At 38.5% G+C, this 14,615-nt stretch overlaps 1 protein-coding gene across 1 annotated transcript in view; it reads left to right on the top strand.

The window, feature by feature from the left end:
• cubn (cubilin (intrinsic factor-cobalamin receptor)) overlaps positions 1-13,252 on the top strand; it is a 29,446-nt gene extending 16,194 nt beyond the window's left edge. The window contains exons 32-66 of the mRNA XM_027149989.2: positions 51-167; positions 292-405; positions 524-652; positions 769-901; positions 1,013-1,218; positions 1,346-1,527; positions 1,774-1,966; positions 2,095-2,292; positions 2,390-2,536; positions 2,902-3,092; positions 3,384-3,549; positions 3,642-3,813; positions 3,919-4,097; positions 4,191-4,400; positions 4,492-4,632; positions 4,739-4,920; positions 5,087-5,258; positions 5,380-5,577; positions 5,663-5,812; positions 5,921-6,042; positions 6,146-6,371; positions 6,457-6,644; positions 6,759-6,915; positions 7,034-7,183; positions 7,389-7,577; positions 8,191-8,320; positions 8,818-9,035; positions 10,149-10,354; positions 10,494-10,656; positions 10,821-11,029; positions 11,140-11,284; positions 11,400-11,581; positions 11,912-12,077; positions 12,588-12,823; positions 12,956-13,252. Of these exons, the coding sequence (XP_027005790.2) occupies positions 51-167; positions 292-405; positions 524-652; positions 769-901; positions 1,013-1,218; positions 1,346-1,527; positions 1,774-1,966; positions 2,095-2,292; positions 2,390-2,536; positions 2,902-3,092; positions 3,384-3,549; positions 3,642-3,813; positions 3,919-4,097; positions 4,191-4,400; positions 4,492-4,632; positions 4,739-4,920; positions 5,087-5,258; positions 5,380-5,577; positions 5,663-5,812; positions 5,921-6,042; positions 6,146-6,371; positions 6,457-6,644; positions 6,759-6,915; positions 7,034-7,183; positions 7,389-7,577; positions 8,191-8,320; positions 8,818-9,035; positions 10,149-10,354; positions 10,494-10,656; positions 10,821-11,029; positions 11,140-11,284; positions 11,400-11,581; positions 11,912-12,077; positions 12,588-12,823; positions 12,956-13,063 (5,975 nt within the window). The 3' untranslated portion in view covers positions 13,064-13,252. The remainder of the gene's footprint in view (positions 1-50; positions 168-291; positions 406-523; positions 653-768; positions 902-1,012; positions 1,219-1,345; positions 1,528-1,773; positions 1,967-2,094; positions 2,293-2,389; positions 2,537-2,901; positions 3,093-3,383; positions 3,550-3,641; positions 3,814-3,918; positions 4,098-4,190; positions 4,401-4,491; positions 4,633-4,738; positions 4,921-5,086; positions 5,259-5,379; positions 5,578-5,662; positions 5,813-5,920; positions 6,043-6,145; positions 6,372-6,456; positions 6,645-6,758; positions 6,916-7,033; positions 7,184-7,388; positions 7,578-8,190; positions 8,321-8,817; positions 9,036-10,148; positions 10,355-10,493; positions 10,657-10,820; positions 11,030-11,139; positions 11,285-11,399; positions 11,582-11,911; positions 12,078-12,587; positions 12,824-12,955) is intronic.
• Positions 13,253-14,615: the final 1,363 nt, after the last annotated feature.

A 14,615-nucleotide genomic window follows, 5' to 3' on the forward strand; every position in this document is an offset into this window, starting at 1 on the left:
ACAGCATTTTACTTTAAGATGTGGTGCTACATTATTTCTTTTCTTTACAGCATGTGGGTCAACCATCATGGCTAATAATGTTGGAGGTGACATTGCTTCCCCGAACTATCCTTACCCATATCCTAGCAATCAGCAGTGCAGCTGGATCATTGTGGCACAAGAACCATGTGCGTGAGAAACATCTTCCCCCACTTTTTTTTATAATTCATGGTTAAATTATTTTTTTTTAAATACATGTTGAATATTTCAATACATGTTGAACATCTATGCTTATATCTCATCCACATCTAGTCAATCATGTAACACTGTCCTTCACTGACTTTGAGCTGGAGATGGTCAACACAAACTGCACCCATGATGCTGTAGAGATCTTAGCTGGTGACAATTCTGAGGCCCCAGTAATTGGTAACAGAGCCAAATAGCACAACTTTCATCCTAAACATTGACTATTTTACACAAATGTAACAGTGTATTATGGTTTAAGGTACAATAGTATAGGAAACTCTTTTGTGTTTTTTATTAGGACGCTATTGTGGAACTGAACTTCCCCATCCAGTAACCTCATTCAGCAATGCACTAGTGGTGAACTTTGTCTCTGATTCATCTGTGAACAGCAAAGGTTTCAGGGCAACGTACATGGCCTCAACCTCCGGTCAGCAAACAATAAGTCATCAGTTCATGATAAAAATTAATTCATGCATTGCAGCTTGTAAACAGGCATCATGTTTGTGAGGTAGCCATTCACCTACTTCTTCTGTCTTTCCTCAGCCTGTGGTGGTAACCTGCACATGGAGTCTGGGGCCTTTAACAGTCCCAACTATCCAGATGCCTACCCTCCCAACATTGAGTGTGTATGGACCATCATTAGTTCTCCTGGTAACCGTCTCCAGCTCTCTTTTATGTAAGCATCTTCATGCTATCACATGCATCTTACTCCTAATTAAAGCGTAGAAAATATAAATGTGGTTGTGATGTGCTTTTCTGTGTGTATCTTGCTTTCTATGAAATGTAGTCTGTTTGAGCTACAGCAGAGTCAAGGCTGCAATAATGACTACCTGGAAATTCGGGAGGGGAATTCTACTGGCACTCTCGTTGGCCGTTTCTGTGGAAACACTCTTCCTTCAAATTACACCTCACTCATTGGTCATGTGCTATGGATAAAGTTTGTCTCAGACTCGTCTGTCAGTGGAGCTGGCTTCAGGGCCACATTCACACACTGTAACTTTGATTTTAATTTAATTATTCTATAATTGTGGTCATTTTGGACCTTGCAAAAGTAACAATCACATAAATAATTAGAGCTTATAATATCTTGCCTCATTATTTGGTTATTCTTTTTTTTCAGTGTATGGAAATGATGTCACGGGCAGCTCGGGCCAGATTGCTTCACCTTTGTATCCACGTACTTACCCCAACAATGCAGACTACCGCTGGACCATCACTGTCAGCGGAGACTCCTACATTGAGATACAGTTTCTAGATATTGATATAGAGGACATATTTAACTGCTTCTTTGACCAGCTCAAGGTTTGCTTTGCTATTGTAATTTTGGATTTGTTTAACTTTTATTGCTAAATGGTTTTGTGGCTATAATTGCAGATGTCTTAAGGGGTTATAAATGTAAGATTCAAGAGGATTTTTCCTCAAGAGGAAATAAAAAGATAAATGTGAATCAAATCAATCATGTTTTGTTAACCATACTTTTATTTTGATCTGTACCAGTTCCCAAAACCCATATTCTCTCCTTTTATTTATTCTTTTTCTTCTCATCAGATATTTGATGGACCTAATGTCCATGCATATCCCTTGGGAGTTTTCTGTGGTCTGATTCGGCCTGAACCTGTGAGAAGCTCCGGTAGCACCATGACTCTGGAGTTCAAATCAGACATTGTGATTGGGGGAAAAGGCTTTCTTGTGGAGTGGACTGCTGTTCAGAGCTCTGGACCTTTGCCCACTATACCACCAGGTGAAATGAAGAACAAAAAAGAATAACAGAGAAAATCTATTTATTAATTATATATTTATGTCAAACACATATGAGTGGACTATGACCATTTGTTCTTTGGAAGAATATTATGTTAAACTTGTTTTTAGGTGCTTGTGGAGGGGCTCTTATGCCCGAAGAGACACCCCGGTTCCTTTACTCTCCAGGCTGGCCTAATCAGTATGAGCCTAACCTGGAATGCACATGGGTAATCCGTTCACCAGACTCCACTGTGGAACTCAATATACTATTTATGGACATTGAGGATGAAGCCATGTGTTTATATGACAGTTTAGTCATCAGGGATGGTGAGGCTCTTATTCTATGTATAATTCACCTGTTTTTTTTATTCGTCATGGCATTGATATGGTACAAACAGCTAACCTTTGATGTTTTGTAACCCAGGTGAGACAAACTTGTCACCACAGCTGGCGAGGCTTTGTGGCCGTGAGCTGCCTGGTTCTCTTCATTCCACTGGGGACGCCATGTTCCTGCGTTTCACATCTGATGATATCATTCACGGCCGTGGCTTCAATGCATCCTATTCTAAAGGCAGGCTCCAAAACCATGATAGAACACTATTTTCAAATGGCAGTTGAAGATCTACTTATTCAGAAAACACTTCAACTAACATTTATTTCCCTAACTTTTGAATTTATAAAAATAAAAAAAAAAACCTTTGAAACTTTTTCATTGTAACTTTGAACAATGTTTTAAACTCATGGTATCTTGAGTATGTAGATATAGATTCAAGCACTTATGTATGTCGCTCTGGATAAGGGAGTCTGCCAAATGCTGTAAATGTAAATTTAAATGTAAAACACTCTTCTTCAACGACAGTGTCTAAAGTGTAATGAATGATACATGCTTTTCCTGTTGACTTGTAGTCAAAACGTTTATGCTTGTGTGTTTTTTAGGATGTGGAGGCCTGCTTCATGCAGACAGAGGAGTTATCAGCTCCCCTCACTATCCTCAGAACTACAAACCTAACCTGGACTGTGCTTGGCATGTGATGGTGACTCCTGGGTATATAGTGTCTGTTAACTTCCTGAGTCCATTCCAGGTGCAAGGCTTTGGCACAGCATGCAGCACTGGAGACTATTTGGAGGTGAGACCTTATTTGGATATATACAGCCATGCACCCTCAGAAAGGAATAGTCAGTAACTATTGCATGTTTAACAGCCCTAACTTTCTAAAAAGGTTCTGATTAGACCTTCTTTTTTTTAATGAAAGCCAGACATTCTATTCTAAATCTCTATATAAAAACGTTAAGGAATCGTCCTGACTATCAAACCCAGTAACCTTGCTGGTGCATTTTGTGTACTATTTTAATGTTCTATGCTTACTTAGTTAAATACTTGTCTTTTTTTAATGATGTCCATGATGTACTGTTTCCAGTTAAAGAATGGGCCAGATGGTAGTGCACCTTCTTTAGGTCGTTTATGTGGATCCAACCCCCCTGCTCTTATACAGACAACTGATAACCATCTTCATGTGCACTTTGTCTCAGACAACTCAGATGAGGGCTTTGGCTTTAAACTCTTATTTGAAGCCCATAGTACAGGTAGTTCAAAGTATGATTTACCTACTTATTTTGTAACCCTGCAAATAGGTATTACATGACTTAAAAGATTGATAATGACTGTGTTTGTTCAGCTTGTGGAGGAACCATTGTATTAAGTGATGGGGATCCACCAGGTTACATCACATCACCCAGTTATCCATCAAACTACCCTCAGAATATTGATTGTGTCTGGATTATCATGGTTCCTAATGGGGAGTCTGTACAAGTAGATTTCGAGGATTTCTATGTTGAACCAAACACTGGGTATGGGAGATATTTCTCATAGATCATTATTTATAGCTGTAATCCATTACCATATACTTGTGGTACATCATACACTTCTAATATTTTCACTGTCTTCTCTTATAGATGCTTATATGACTATTTAGAAGTGCGTGATGGTGTCAGTTCAAACGCTGACCTTATTGCCAAGCTCTGTGGCAATACAAAACCATCTACCCAACATTCCACAGCCTCTGCTATGTATCTCCGCTTTCGCACAGATAACAGTGTCACACATAAGGGATTTAAAGCCAAGTACTCTATAGGTAAGTAGATATTAGCATATTATGCTACATAGACACATTTAGATTTCTTTATTTGTGAGTCTATTATTCAGCGTTTGTATTTTACTTACACAGCGACATGTGGTGGCACGTACACTGGCCAGAGTGGTACCATTAAAAGTCCAGGATACCCACATTCAAATTACCCAGACAATTCCAACTGTGAGTGGTACCTGGAAGGCCCTACTGGACACTATTTGACCCTCAGCTTCACAGCATTCAATCTTCAGAGCTCTGAACACTGTACTAGTGATTATGTAGAAATACACGAATACAATGCTTCTGGTGAGTTGAACAACACAAGTAATAACATGCAAAATATTATACACTATATGTGGTAAAGTAAAATATCAATCAGAAATATACTTTTCTCAAGGCCGCCTGCTAGGAAAGCATTGTGGTAACGATTTGCCTGGACCCATGGACACAGGAGACAGTTTTGCATATGTGAAATTTGTCACTGATGGCAGCGAAAATGCAGCAGGATTTAGCCTTTTATTTGAAGCCAGTATAGAGGGTAAGTCAGCTTTTATGTACTGTACCATGCATCATGGGACTAGAATCATAAACCATTTGCTTCTTGCTTAATAATATCGTCATGGTTGATGATTTGTTTTTTATAGAATGTGGAGGGGATCTGAATGCACCCTCTGGGACCATCTCATCACCAAACTACCCGAACTTGTACCCTCATAACCGCTTATGTCGCTGGAAGATCACTGTGCCTCAGGGTCGTAGAGTCACCCTCACTTTTAATGACCTACGGTTAGAGGACCACAACACATGTTTGTTTGATTATGTGGAGGTGAGAATATTTCATTTTCTGCTATTATAGGAATTAACTCTGCAAAGATTGTTTCAATGTCTATTAATTATCATCCTATTGTTTTTGTTTGATATAAAAATACTTGATTTTGCTATTTTAGAATCATTAATCATTTGTTGATATGACTTGTTTTTTGTTCTTTTAGGTTACCAATGGCATTTTGTCCAATTCCCCTCGGCTGCAGCGATTCTGTGGCTCTGTACCTGCAGGCACACAGGTGCAGTCCTCTGGCAACACCATGACTGTTGTTTTTGTCACAGATTCCTCTGTGTCTAATGGTGGGTTTACTGCTGACTACTCCTCTAATGAGGCAGCAGGTGAGCAAACTCATAGTCCGTGTATATTTTGGAATGTTTTATGCATCGCTTCAAACATTGATATTCTACATAGAAAACCTCATGTCATGTTTTGTTGATTGGTCTCTGTTTACTTTTATAGTGTGTGGAGGAATCCTCAGTACCCCAGGGAACTTTACCTCCCCTGGCTATGGTTTTGGTAACTATAGCAATAATCTGAACTGTGAGTGGCTAATCCAAAATCCTCAACATGTGAACTCATCCATTGTGGTGATCTTAAATGACCTACATCTTGAGCACCATCAGACCTGTGAATGGGATTACATTGAGTTCAGAATTGGTGAGTGACACTGCATAATAAACTAGTTATGTGTTGGAATGATTGTTTGTTTGTTTAAAAATAAATAAATCATTCACGTTTTTAGGTGATGTGAATGGCGAACTTCTGGCCCGATTTTGTGGTCAGAGCCTTCCCGCAGTCCCCATTGTGGTGTTCACTCCTGAACTTTGGATTCATTTTCTGTCTGATGAGGCAGAAGTTGACTTGGGATTCAAGGCTACATATTATTTCTCAGGTAACAATTTGCAGATGCTGATACAAAGAAGGCTTTGTATCTTTGAAAAAAACTGCTATATAAGTATTTGTTTGAGGATTTGCTGAACTGACCTGTCTTGTCATTCAGATTGTGGAGGCATGCAGAGTGGTGAGGGAGGGGTCATTTACAGCCCAGGATATCCAAATAACTACCCAAGCCCTAGTCGCTGTGCCTGGCTCTTAGAGGCTCCAGAAGGCCATACAATTGCTGTAAATCTATACTGACACACTAAGCTTAATTCCTGCACAATACTATGTTTTACATTCCTTTTAATTCAAACTAATTTTATTCTTACTTTTTTTAATTGACCAGCTGACATTTACCTACTTCCAAGTGGAAGAACACAGTCAATGTACTTGGGACTCAGTGACCATCTATAATGGAGGTTCTCCAGGTGCTCCGGTAATTGGTCAATACTGTGGTCATACATCACCTGGGACAATCCAGTCAGGCTCCAACAAGCTAGCAATAATGTTCCTGGCAGACCACAGTGTATCCAAAGGAGGGTTTGTGGCTACTTGGTCAGTGGATTCCTCAGGTATGAAGTCACCAACAAAATGTTCTTACACTTGATTTCTGTCTGGTTGCAGTACTTTCCATTTGTGATTTTTTTTCTTCTTCAGGATGTGGTGGTGTCATTCATGCTGACTTAGGAACAATCAAGTCCCCCAATTACCCCCAGAACTTCCCATCTAATAGCGAATGTTCATGGACCATCATTGCCCATGAGGGCAATCACTTGGAAATGGGTTTTGCAAGTGAGTTCCAGATCCCTGACTCCAGTGAACACTGCCAGAGCAGTTACATCAAGGTAACCATTTGAAAGATATATATGCATGTATTACACCTGCATAAATGAATGCTGGTAATCAACCACAATATCTGGTTTTCATTTATCCTTCTCCTCTTTGCGTTTGACTCTCAGGTATGGGCTGGTAATAAACAGCAGAATGAGGCTCTGTTGGCAACAGGCTGTGGCTCTACAGCTCCTCTGCCCATCATTGCTCCTAACAACATCATAACTGCCCGTTTCCAATCCTCTGAAACACCTGGCAAAGGCTTCTCAGCCTCCTTCTTTACCCGTGTGCACCCTTGGCCTTTATTTTAGAGTCATTTAATGTTTATTAACTCATTTAATTTTCCACTTTTGCATTTAATGTATTTATGCCTTATATATGTTGCTGGTCTTTTCTCTTTCAGGATGTGGAGCAAACTTCTCTGCCCCTGCAGGTCGTGTTGTATCCCCCAACTATCCAGATCACTACCCTGATAACTCCAACTGTGATTACATTATAGATGCTGGAGACCAGACAGTCATTATCATAACTTTTAAAACATTCCAGTTAGAAGGTAGGCCATCCGTAAAGTCACAGAATTTAAAGTGATCAATTTAGTCTGTTTTTATGAATGAGTAAAATGCATTGAATGCCTCTTAATAAATATTGATTAGTCTTTTTTTCCAAATAGAAAGGAATTATTTGCATTCATCTCAAAATTTAAAGTGACAGGAAAGACAAACCTTTTAAATGTGGCTTATTTGTGGCTTCTGTTTTAGCTCATTCAACATGTTTATTTGATGGAGTAAAGATCTACAAGCACTCTTCAGAGAGTCAAAATCTTCTTGCCACCCTGTGTGGTGAAATCATCCCAGGCCCATTCTCCACTTTTGGTCCCATGCTCATCAACTTCTACTCTGATTCCATCATCAATGACAACGGCTTCTTTGCTGAATATATGGCCTTTCGTGAGTTTTATATAACAAATTATATTTCACATATATTGTCAGTCATACAGTATACAGTACAGTATACATTGTCTGTTTGGCACATACTAAATCCTGTACCATGGCTATTAATAATGAAATGCTTTGGATTAAAGCTATGTATAGAAGGGTATACACTGTGGGCACTTGTGAATGTAGGTACTGGTATCTTTGGCCTGTAGCTTTGGCTGTGTCCCTGTATATGGGTTGGGTTTGTTTGCCAATGGCAGCAATATCACAGCCTTCCATTGAGTACAAAAATGTGGAATGATTGGATTGAAAGACTCAGCACTTCACAAACAAAAAGGGAGATTTGAGAGAGCACCAGAACTCAGACACACATACTCCCACACAGACATTTACTGGAAGTTTGTGTAATTTATTTGAGAGAATTTATTTGCGTTCTCTAAACTCTTTATTAGACCTTTTAACTTCACATTCATTATAAGCTCTTTGTCACAGGAAACAATTTTATATCTGATGGTATTCTATATAATGGGGCATGATGTATAATACTAATGTTGTGTAGCAGCCCCTATATGCTGTAGTTTATAAATAGTACTAAATGGACATTGATGTTACTGTTTGTTCACAGCATGTGGAGGTGTTTTCAATGGAACTTCTGGAACAATTAGCAGCCCTGCCCACTCCTTCACTTCTTATCACCATAATATGAACTGCACCTACCACATCTCCTTACAAGACAATCGCATTGTTGAACTCAAGTAAGCCTATGTTGTATTCTGACACTTAATTGTAGAGAGTGACTTCTATAATAATATTAAAACTTTTTACTCTGTCTGTATCAGAGTTCTTTGGAATTGCTGACCTAATTGTTTTCTTAAGCAATGAAACCCAGTGTCTCAAAAATGTCTTATCAAATTAGTTGAACACATTTTCCTGGCATCCTCTGATGTACTTTATTCCATACTCCATCTCCTCCAGTGATGCACCCTGGTGTGTAGTGAGAAATATACCCTGCAACTCTCCATCTGTTTCCTTTGCAGGTGTTAAACCTTTTGTTTAAACAACTGCATTGAGACATTGTTCAAGTCTCAGAGAGGAAGTGTTTCCTTTTTCAGTTTCCTTTGCATATTAAAAATGTCCATTTCTGGTACCAGCTCCGCATTCATAGATCATGTTTTGTAGCCAAAGGGAAATTTCAGGGTTATTATGTAATGCTGTTATTAATACAAACTACATTATGTACTCTACATCATAGATTCAACAGTTTCCACCTTGAAGCCTCTTCTACCTGTTCCTGGGATTATGTTGCTGTCTACGATGGACCAAACACCCTGGCCCCACTCCTTGGACAGTTTTGTGGCAGTGTTCTTCCCCCAACCCTCAGATCATCGACCAATCAGATGTTTCTTGTTTTCAAAACAGATTCATCAGTTGCTGCTGAAGGCTGGAGGGCAACCTACAGAGAAACTTTAGGTGCAGTGTTTGTTTTTACATATTGATCACATATTGATCATAATCAATGACAAAAATGGAGTCCTTTTGAAATAAACTCAAACTTTTTTTTATATATACTTTTTATACTTTTCATTTAACCTGGCTTCCTTCTTATACTTTTAATTTACACAACTGCTGCGCAAAAATAACTGCATTACAAATTTTCAGTTTTAAGGAGCTAACACATAGATCCATAACTGCTCTAAAATAGATAAAGCACACTAGAATATTTGCTGATTGACTGCACCAGAGGAATTAGAAAGTGCCTGGTGGATGACGGGCCAAACCGTGGTGCTCACAAGCCAAATGTCTGCTGCATCAAAACAGCTTTTGTAATATGTGCCAATGTTTTTAGATTAATAAGATCACATTGGACAGAGGCTTAGAGCCTTAAGAGCTTGTGTGGATGGATCAATTTTACTTTGTCTTAGTGAACAATAAAAAACAAGCTGCCCTCTATCGTTCAGAGCCAGACACGTTCAGCATTACTCAGTGGTTACAATCAAGCGTATCCATGCCAGTCCATTTGGTCTTATTTCAATATATTCAATTAGAAGTTTCTGTTGTCAAAGTGCAGAAACAGACGGACAGAGATATGTAGATGGAATATGTTTTTTTTCCCTTTTGTCTATAAGAGGTTCTCTTTCAGTTTATTTTAGTTAATTTATTTGAAGCCCATTACATTCACAGCCTTGAATGTTTTACTGTTAAAAACAACAATCCACCTTAATCATTTTTCCCACAGGATTATTAGTTTTCCTTCCTGCTATGTTTGTATCTTAGATAAGACACCTTTTCCCCCCAATTTAATTCATTTACATGGCTAATGACATTTACTTTACACGGAACGGTAGATGATTTTCACAGTGTGATGAATGGGTGACATTTAGGACAATATACATGTTAACCTATCACTGTGATTTGGTGTGCTTCTTAATCCACTTTAATCACTGCAAAAAATAAAAGCTGGTAAACACTGGAATTCACATGAGTGGACAGTTACTGCCATCTGCTGTGTATTTGTACAACACTAGCAAACTAGAAAAGCACAATCATTTAAGCTGGACTATTCTCTCTGCCTTGCTCACTCAGGACCTCAGCAGGGTTGTGGAGGCTACCTTACCTCCTCCTCTGGGATCTTTGGTTCTCCTGACATTGACATGAATGGAAAGTACGATCCATACTTGAACTGTCTCTGGACCATTGCTGTTAGCCCCAATAAAGCTGTCAGCTTCTCCTTTACCACTTTTGACCTGGAGTTTGGCTCTGCACAAGGCTGTTCTTATGATTATGTTAAGGTACAGAGTAAAAAAAACCCTAAAACATGTAAATCTGTTTGTCTTTAAACTGATTTTTTTTAATCTTCACTTTAAATGAAATATGAAGAAATATTTTGATCTCTCATCTGTGGCCTTTTCGTTTGTTCTGTCTCCTTAGATCTATGATGGTGACAGTGTTAATTACCCACTGGTTGGAACATACTGTGGAAATATAATCCCTGCTGCCTTTGTGTCGGCCAGTCATTTTTTGACTGTGCACTTTGTCACTGATGGCTCTGTGGCTTTCAGTGGCTTTAATGCCACTTACAGGACAGTCGACAGTAAGATCTATGTTCTCATATTATTCTTCCTATAATAATTACTGAGTTACTATTATGGCTACATGTGATGCCTTTACTTTATGCACAAGGAACTAATCATTTAATGTCTGAAATATGGCATAACCAATTAGTCTATTGATCTGAATTTTTTCGCATCCATACAGGACTATGTGGAGGAATATATAATGCCACAACTACAGCTCAGACCATTACTTCACCATCGTACCCCAACGCTTATCCTCCGTTCACTTTCTGCCGCTGGGTTCTTGATGCTCCACCACAGGAGGCAGTAAAAATTATAGTCCAGCAGTTCCATCTACAGCCCACCCAGAGCTGTTCCAGTAACTTCCTGGAGATGAAAGACTGGCCTGTGGTAGATTAATATATTGAGTTACACACTGGTCATCATTTGGCTTCTCCACTAGTATTACAACAGTGGTTTTTGTACTCTAAGTCTCCTTTTGCATATTTGGGCTTCTTTAGGGAGAATATGGACAGTCACATAAGTTCTGTGGTTCAGACACCCACATCGCTGACTTCTACAGCTATGACAGGACCATGCACCTCACCTTCCAATCTGACACCTTTCTTACTGGCAATGGCTTTAGTCTGACCTACCAAGTGGCAGGTGTGTCAGCACGGGTGGCTTTTCCACATTTACAGATTATGTAACATTTATAGCTCTTGCTTTTTAAATACCTAAATGATTGTTTTTGTATTTATTTGTTTATGTAATCAACAAGGATGCAGCAGAGTATATGAGCAGTCTTATGGTTACCTCAAAAGCCCTGGGTGGCCTGCGGTGTATCCTCATAATATGGACTGCACCATTGTCCTTCGCTCACCTCAGAACAGCTCCATCTCACTGTTCTTTGACAGCTTTGATGTTGAATCTCACTCCTCCTGCAACTTTGACTATTTAGAGGTGAAAACAGGATGATAAACAATGGATTACATCACCAAGGTCTTGCTTTGAAACAATTATAGCTTCTGTGTGAAATTAATCATGTAGAATTGTGATGTAGAAATCTTGAAATGAATTTAAGGAATTGTAATATTAAATCAAGAAGTCAACACATCCACTTCCCTTCTGATTCCAGTCTGGACATTATATCATTCCCATTCACCTGGTTACTAATTATATTAAACAAATACTTTCAGTCATTACCTTTGTGAGGTTTTTGTAATTTATACACCCATGGTATATAATGTTAATAGTTCAGATGTGCAGTCATGTTCCCTGTTTATGTTTCAGGTGAGGAATGGCAGCACAGCTACAGCTCCACTGCTGGGCAAATACTGTGGGAACGAACTGCCCAGTCCTATCTTCCCCAGGTTTAACGAACTCTTCCTGTACTTCCATACTGATTTCTCAGCTACCCGAAATGGCTTTGAGATCACCTGGACTTCCTCACCACAAGGTGAGCGCATTCTAATTATTATTTAATAATGAAAATACAGTGTGTCAATTCATTTTCTTTATATAGTGCTTTTAACAATGACCATGGTCACAAAGTAGCAATGTATAAAGACAGTGACCTTTCACTAGTTCAGGGATATTGTCCATGCTTTAGAAATGAATGAGGTCTGATTGCATGGTGACTTGTGAAAGCTAGTAGGTGAGTGGAAAGTGAGAGATACAATAACAACCAAACAGCAAGAGAGTGAACAGATAACTCACCATAAATAAACACTTGCTATTGTTTATGCACCCTGTTAATGCAGAGTATGCAGATTGAAGCACAGTCATTAATTCTCATTGATTGTACATTGTACACTTGCAGCTGCGAGATTAATCTGTGTGCTACAGCAAAACCAACAGTCTAAAATGTTCTTCCACAAGAAGCTTGTAATAGCATTTTTCTACCAGAGAGTCTGACATTCTAAATCTTATAACCAACAAATTTAACTTCCTGTATTTTCCTCCTCAGGTTGTGGAGGCAGGTTGTATGGAGACCATGGGTCCTTTACCAGTCCAAATTACCCTGTTACCTATCCAAATGGCACTCACTGTGAATGGGGTATTAGGGCTCCCAGTGGAAGAGTTGTAAAAGTTACATTCAACCAGATTAACATTGATGATCCTGGAGATTGCCAGAACAACTATCTGAAACTCTATGATGGTCCAGATGCCAGCTCACCACCTGTTGGACCGTACTGTGGAGCGGTATGAGCCAATTTGTTTTGTGTACAGTATACTATCCATTACTAAATAGACTTACTCTTATAGACTTACACAAGTCTATGGTGTTGTATCATATTTATAAAGTTTTCTGTTTTGTTCCTGCTTCTTGTGTAGGAAACAAACATAGCTCCATTCCAAGCCACCTCACACCATGTCTTCATTGTATTCCATGCCCAGTCTGTTGTGTTGCCATCTGGATTCAGGCTCACATGGAGTAGCTGAAGAAAAGCTGGAAAAATATACATATTTTTTATTTTATATTCCACAACTTAGTGCCATATTCACGTTCTAATGAAATTAATAATTGTTTAATCATATTAAGGTATTTGGATATCTTTTAAAATAAGAAATATATAGTGTAAAAGGTGTATACATATATATTTTTGGATAAATAAAGCCATTTTTGCCACACTTTTGCAGTGACTTTCAGTCTACTTGTCATTAACTAAAAACTGGGTGAAAGGATGTACCATGTCCTCTTAATATCAGCTGAAACTGCAGAATCAATCATGTAAAATCTGCAATAGACACACATTAAATAAACATCTTAAAATATGAATTCAGAGGTGGCTGAATTGCTGTCTGATGCATTTACTGTATGTGTCAAAGGCATTCTTCAAGACAATTAATATATATATATATATATATATATATATATATATATATATATATATATATATATATATATATATATATATATATATAGTTTACATACAGAATGTCTCAAAAGCTTCCATAGACTTAGCAACATTTTTCATACTTACATGTAGTTATATTGTACATCTATAGGTAGGTAGGTAGGTACTGTAGGTGGGTGGGTGGTTGGGTGGATGGATGGATGGAATAACCTAGAACAATATTCACATGCATTCACACAGTCTGGGAACTAGAAGAAAACTTTAAAACAGTTTCAAGTTTATAGTGTTAAGACAGTTTTACGATTAATCACAGTTTAATCACCCATGGCAGCGTGTTGTGTTTGAAGGAAGTTTGTTTATTAGCTGGTCAACAACATGGCTTTTGCAATAGAAAAACACAGTTTACCACTAATTCCTAATAATGTTAATAAAACATATTTAACACAGCTGATAGTATATCCATGGTGTCAACAATATTCTCGGCATGCATGACATTCTGGGTATGTCCTGTGTAATAGAGACAACAGCCTATGTAACCTCAGACAAAAACTACACTGGCAACAATTCGTGTCATATTAATTTTGCCATTTATTCATTCATTTATAATTTTTTACTGCTTACAGAGTATGTTAAGACTGAATTTATTGCTCTCTCAAATGTTTCTAATAAAGAAAAGTTCACCCAAGCTGTAGGATTCTGTGGCCACTTTACCCTCAGCACACTAAATATAATCAGGCCTAAAAATAGAGGCCACTGTTTTTCAGTGCCTGTTCTAATGACCAACTCGACAAGCAAAACACGGAGACACTGGATCTGTGGAAAGCAGCTTAGATCTGGTGATCACAGATGCACAGACACATGAGTGTTTAGTGAGGAGAGGACAAGTGTATTGGGTTCCTTATCCCTATGCCTCAAGGAAAAGAGACTAGTCTCAGCTCACTGTGGCTCACATTTCTGCCAATCAGACACTAGACTCACAGCTGCCAAAGAATGTGTCTTCCATGCAAGGTAAGCTTTAACTTACAGGAGGTGGTGGTAAACAATGCCTGCTGACAGAAACCTGCTTAGGGCTGGACTTAAGGAATACAATCATGTGGGATTTAATCATCTGGCTTTTACACATGGATAACACATTG

Source organism: Tachysurus fulvidraco, chromosome 3 (assembly GCF_022655615.1).
Source record: "Tachysurus fulvidraco isolate hzauxx_2018 chromosome 3, HZAU_PFXX_2.0, whole genome shotgun sequence".
In the NCBI taxonomy this organism is placed as follows: Eukaryota; Metazoa; Chordata; class Actinopteri; order Siluriformes; family Bagridae; genus Tachysurus; species Tachysurus fulvidraco.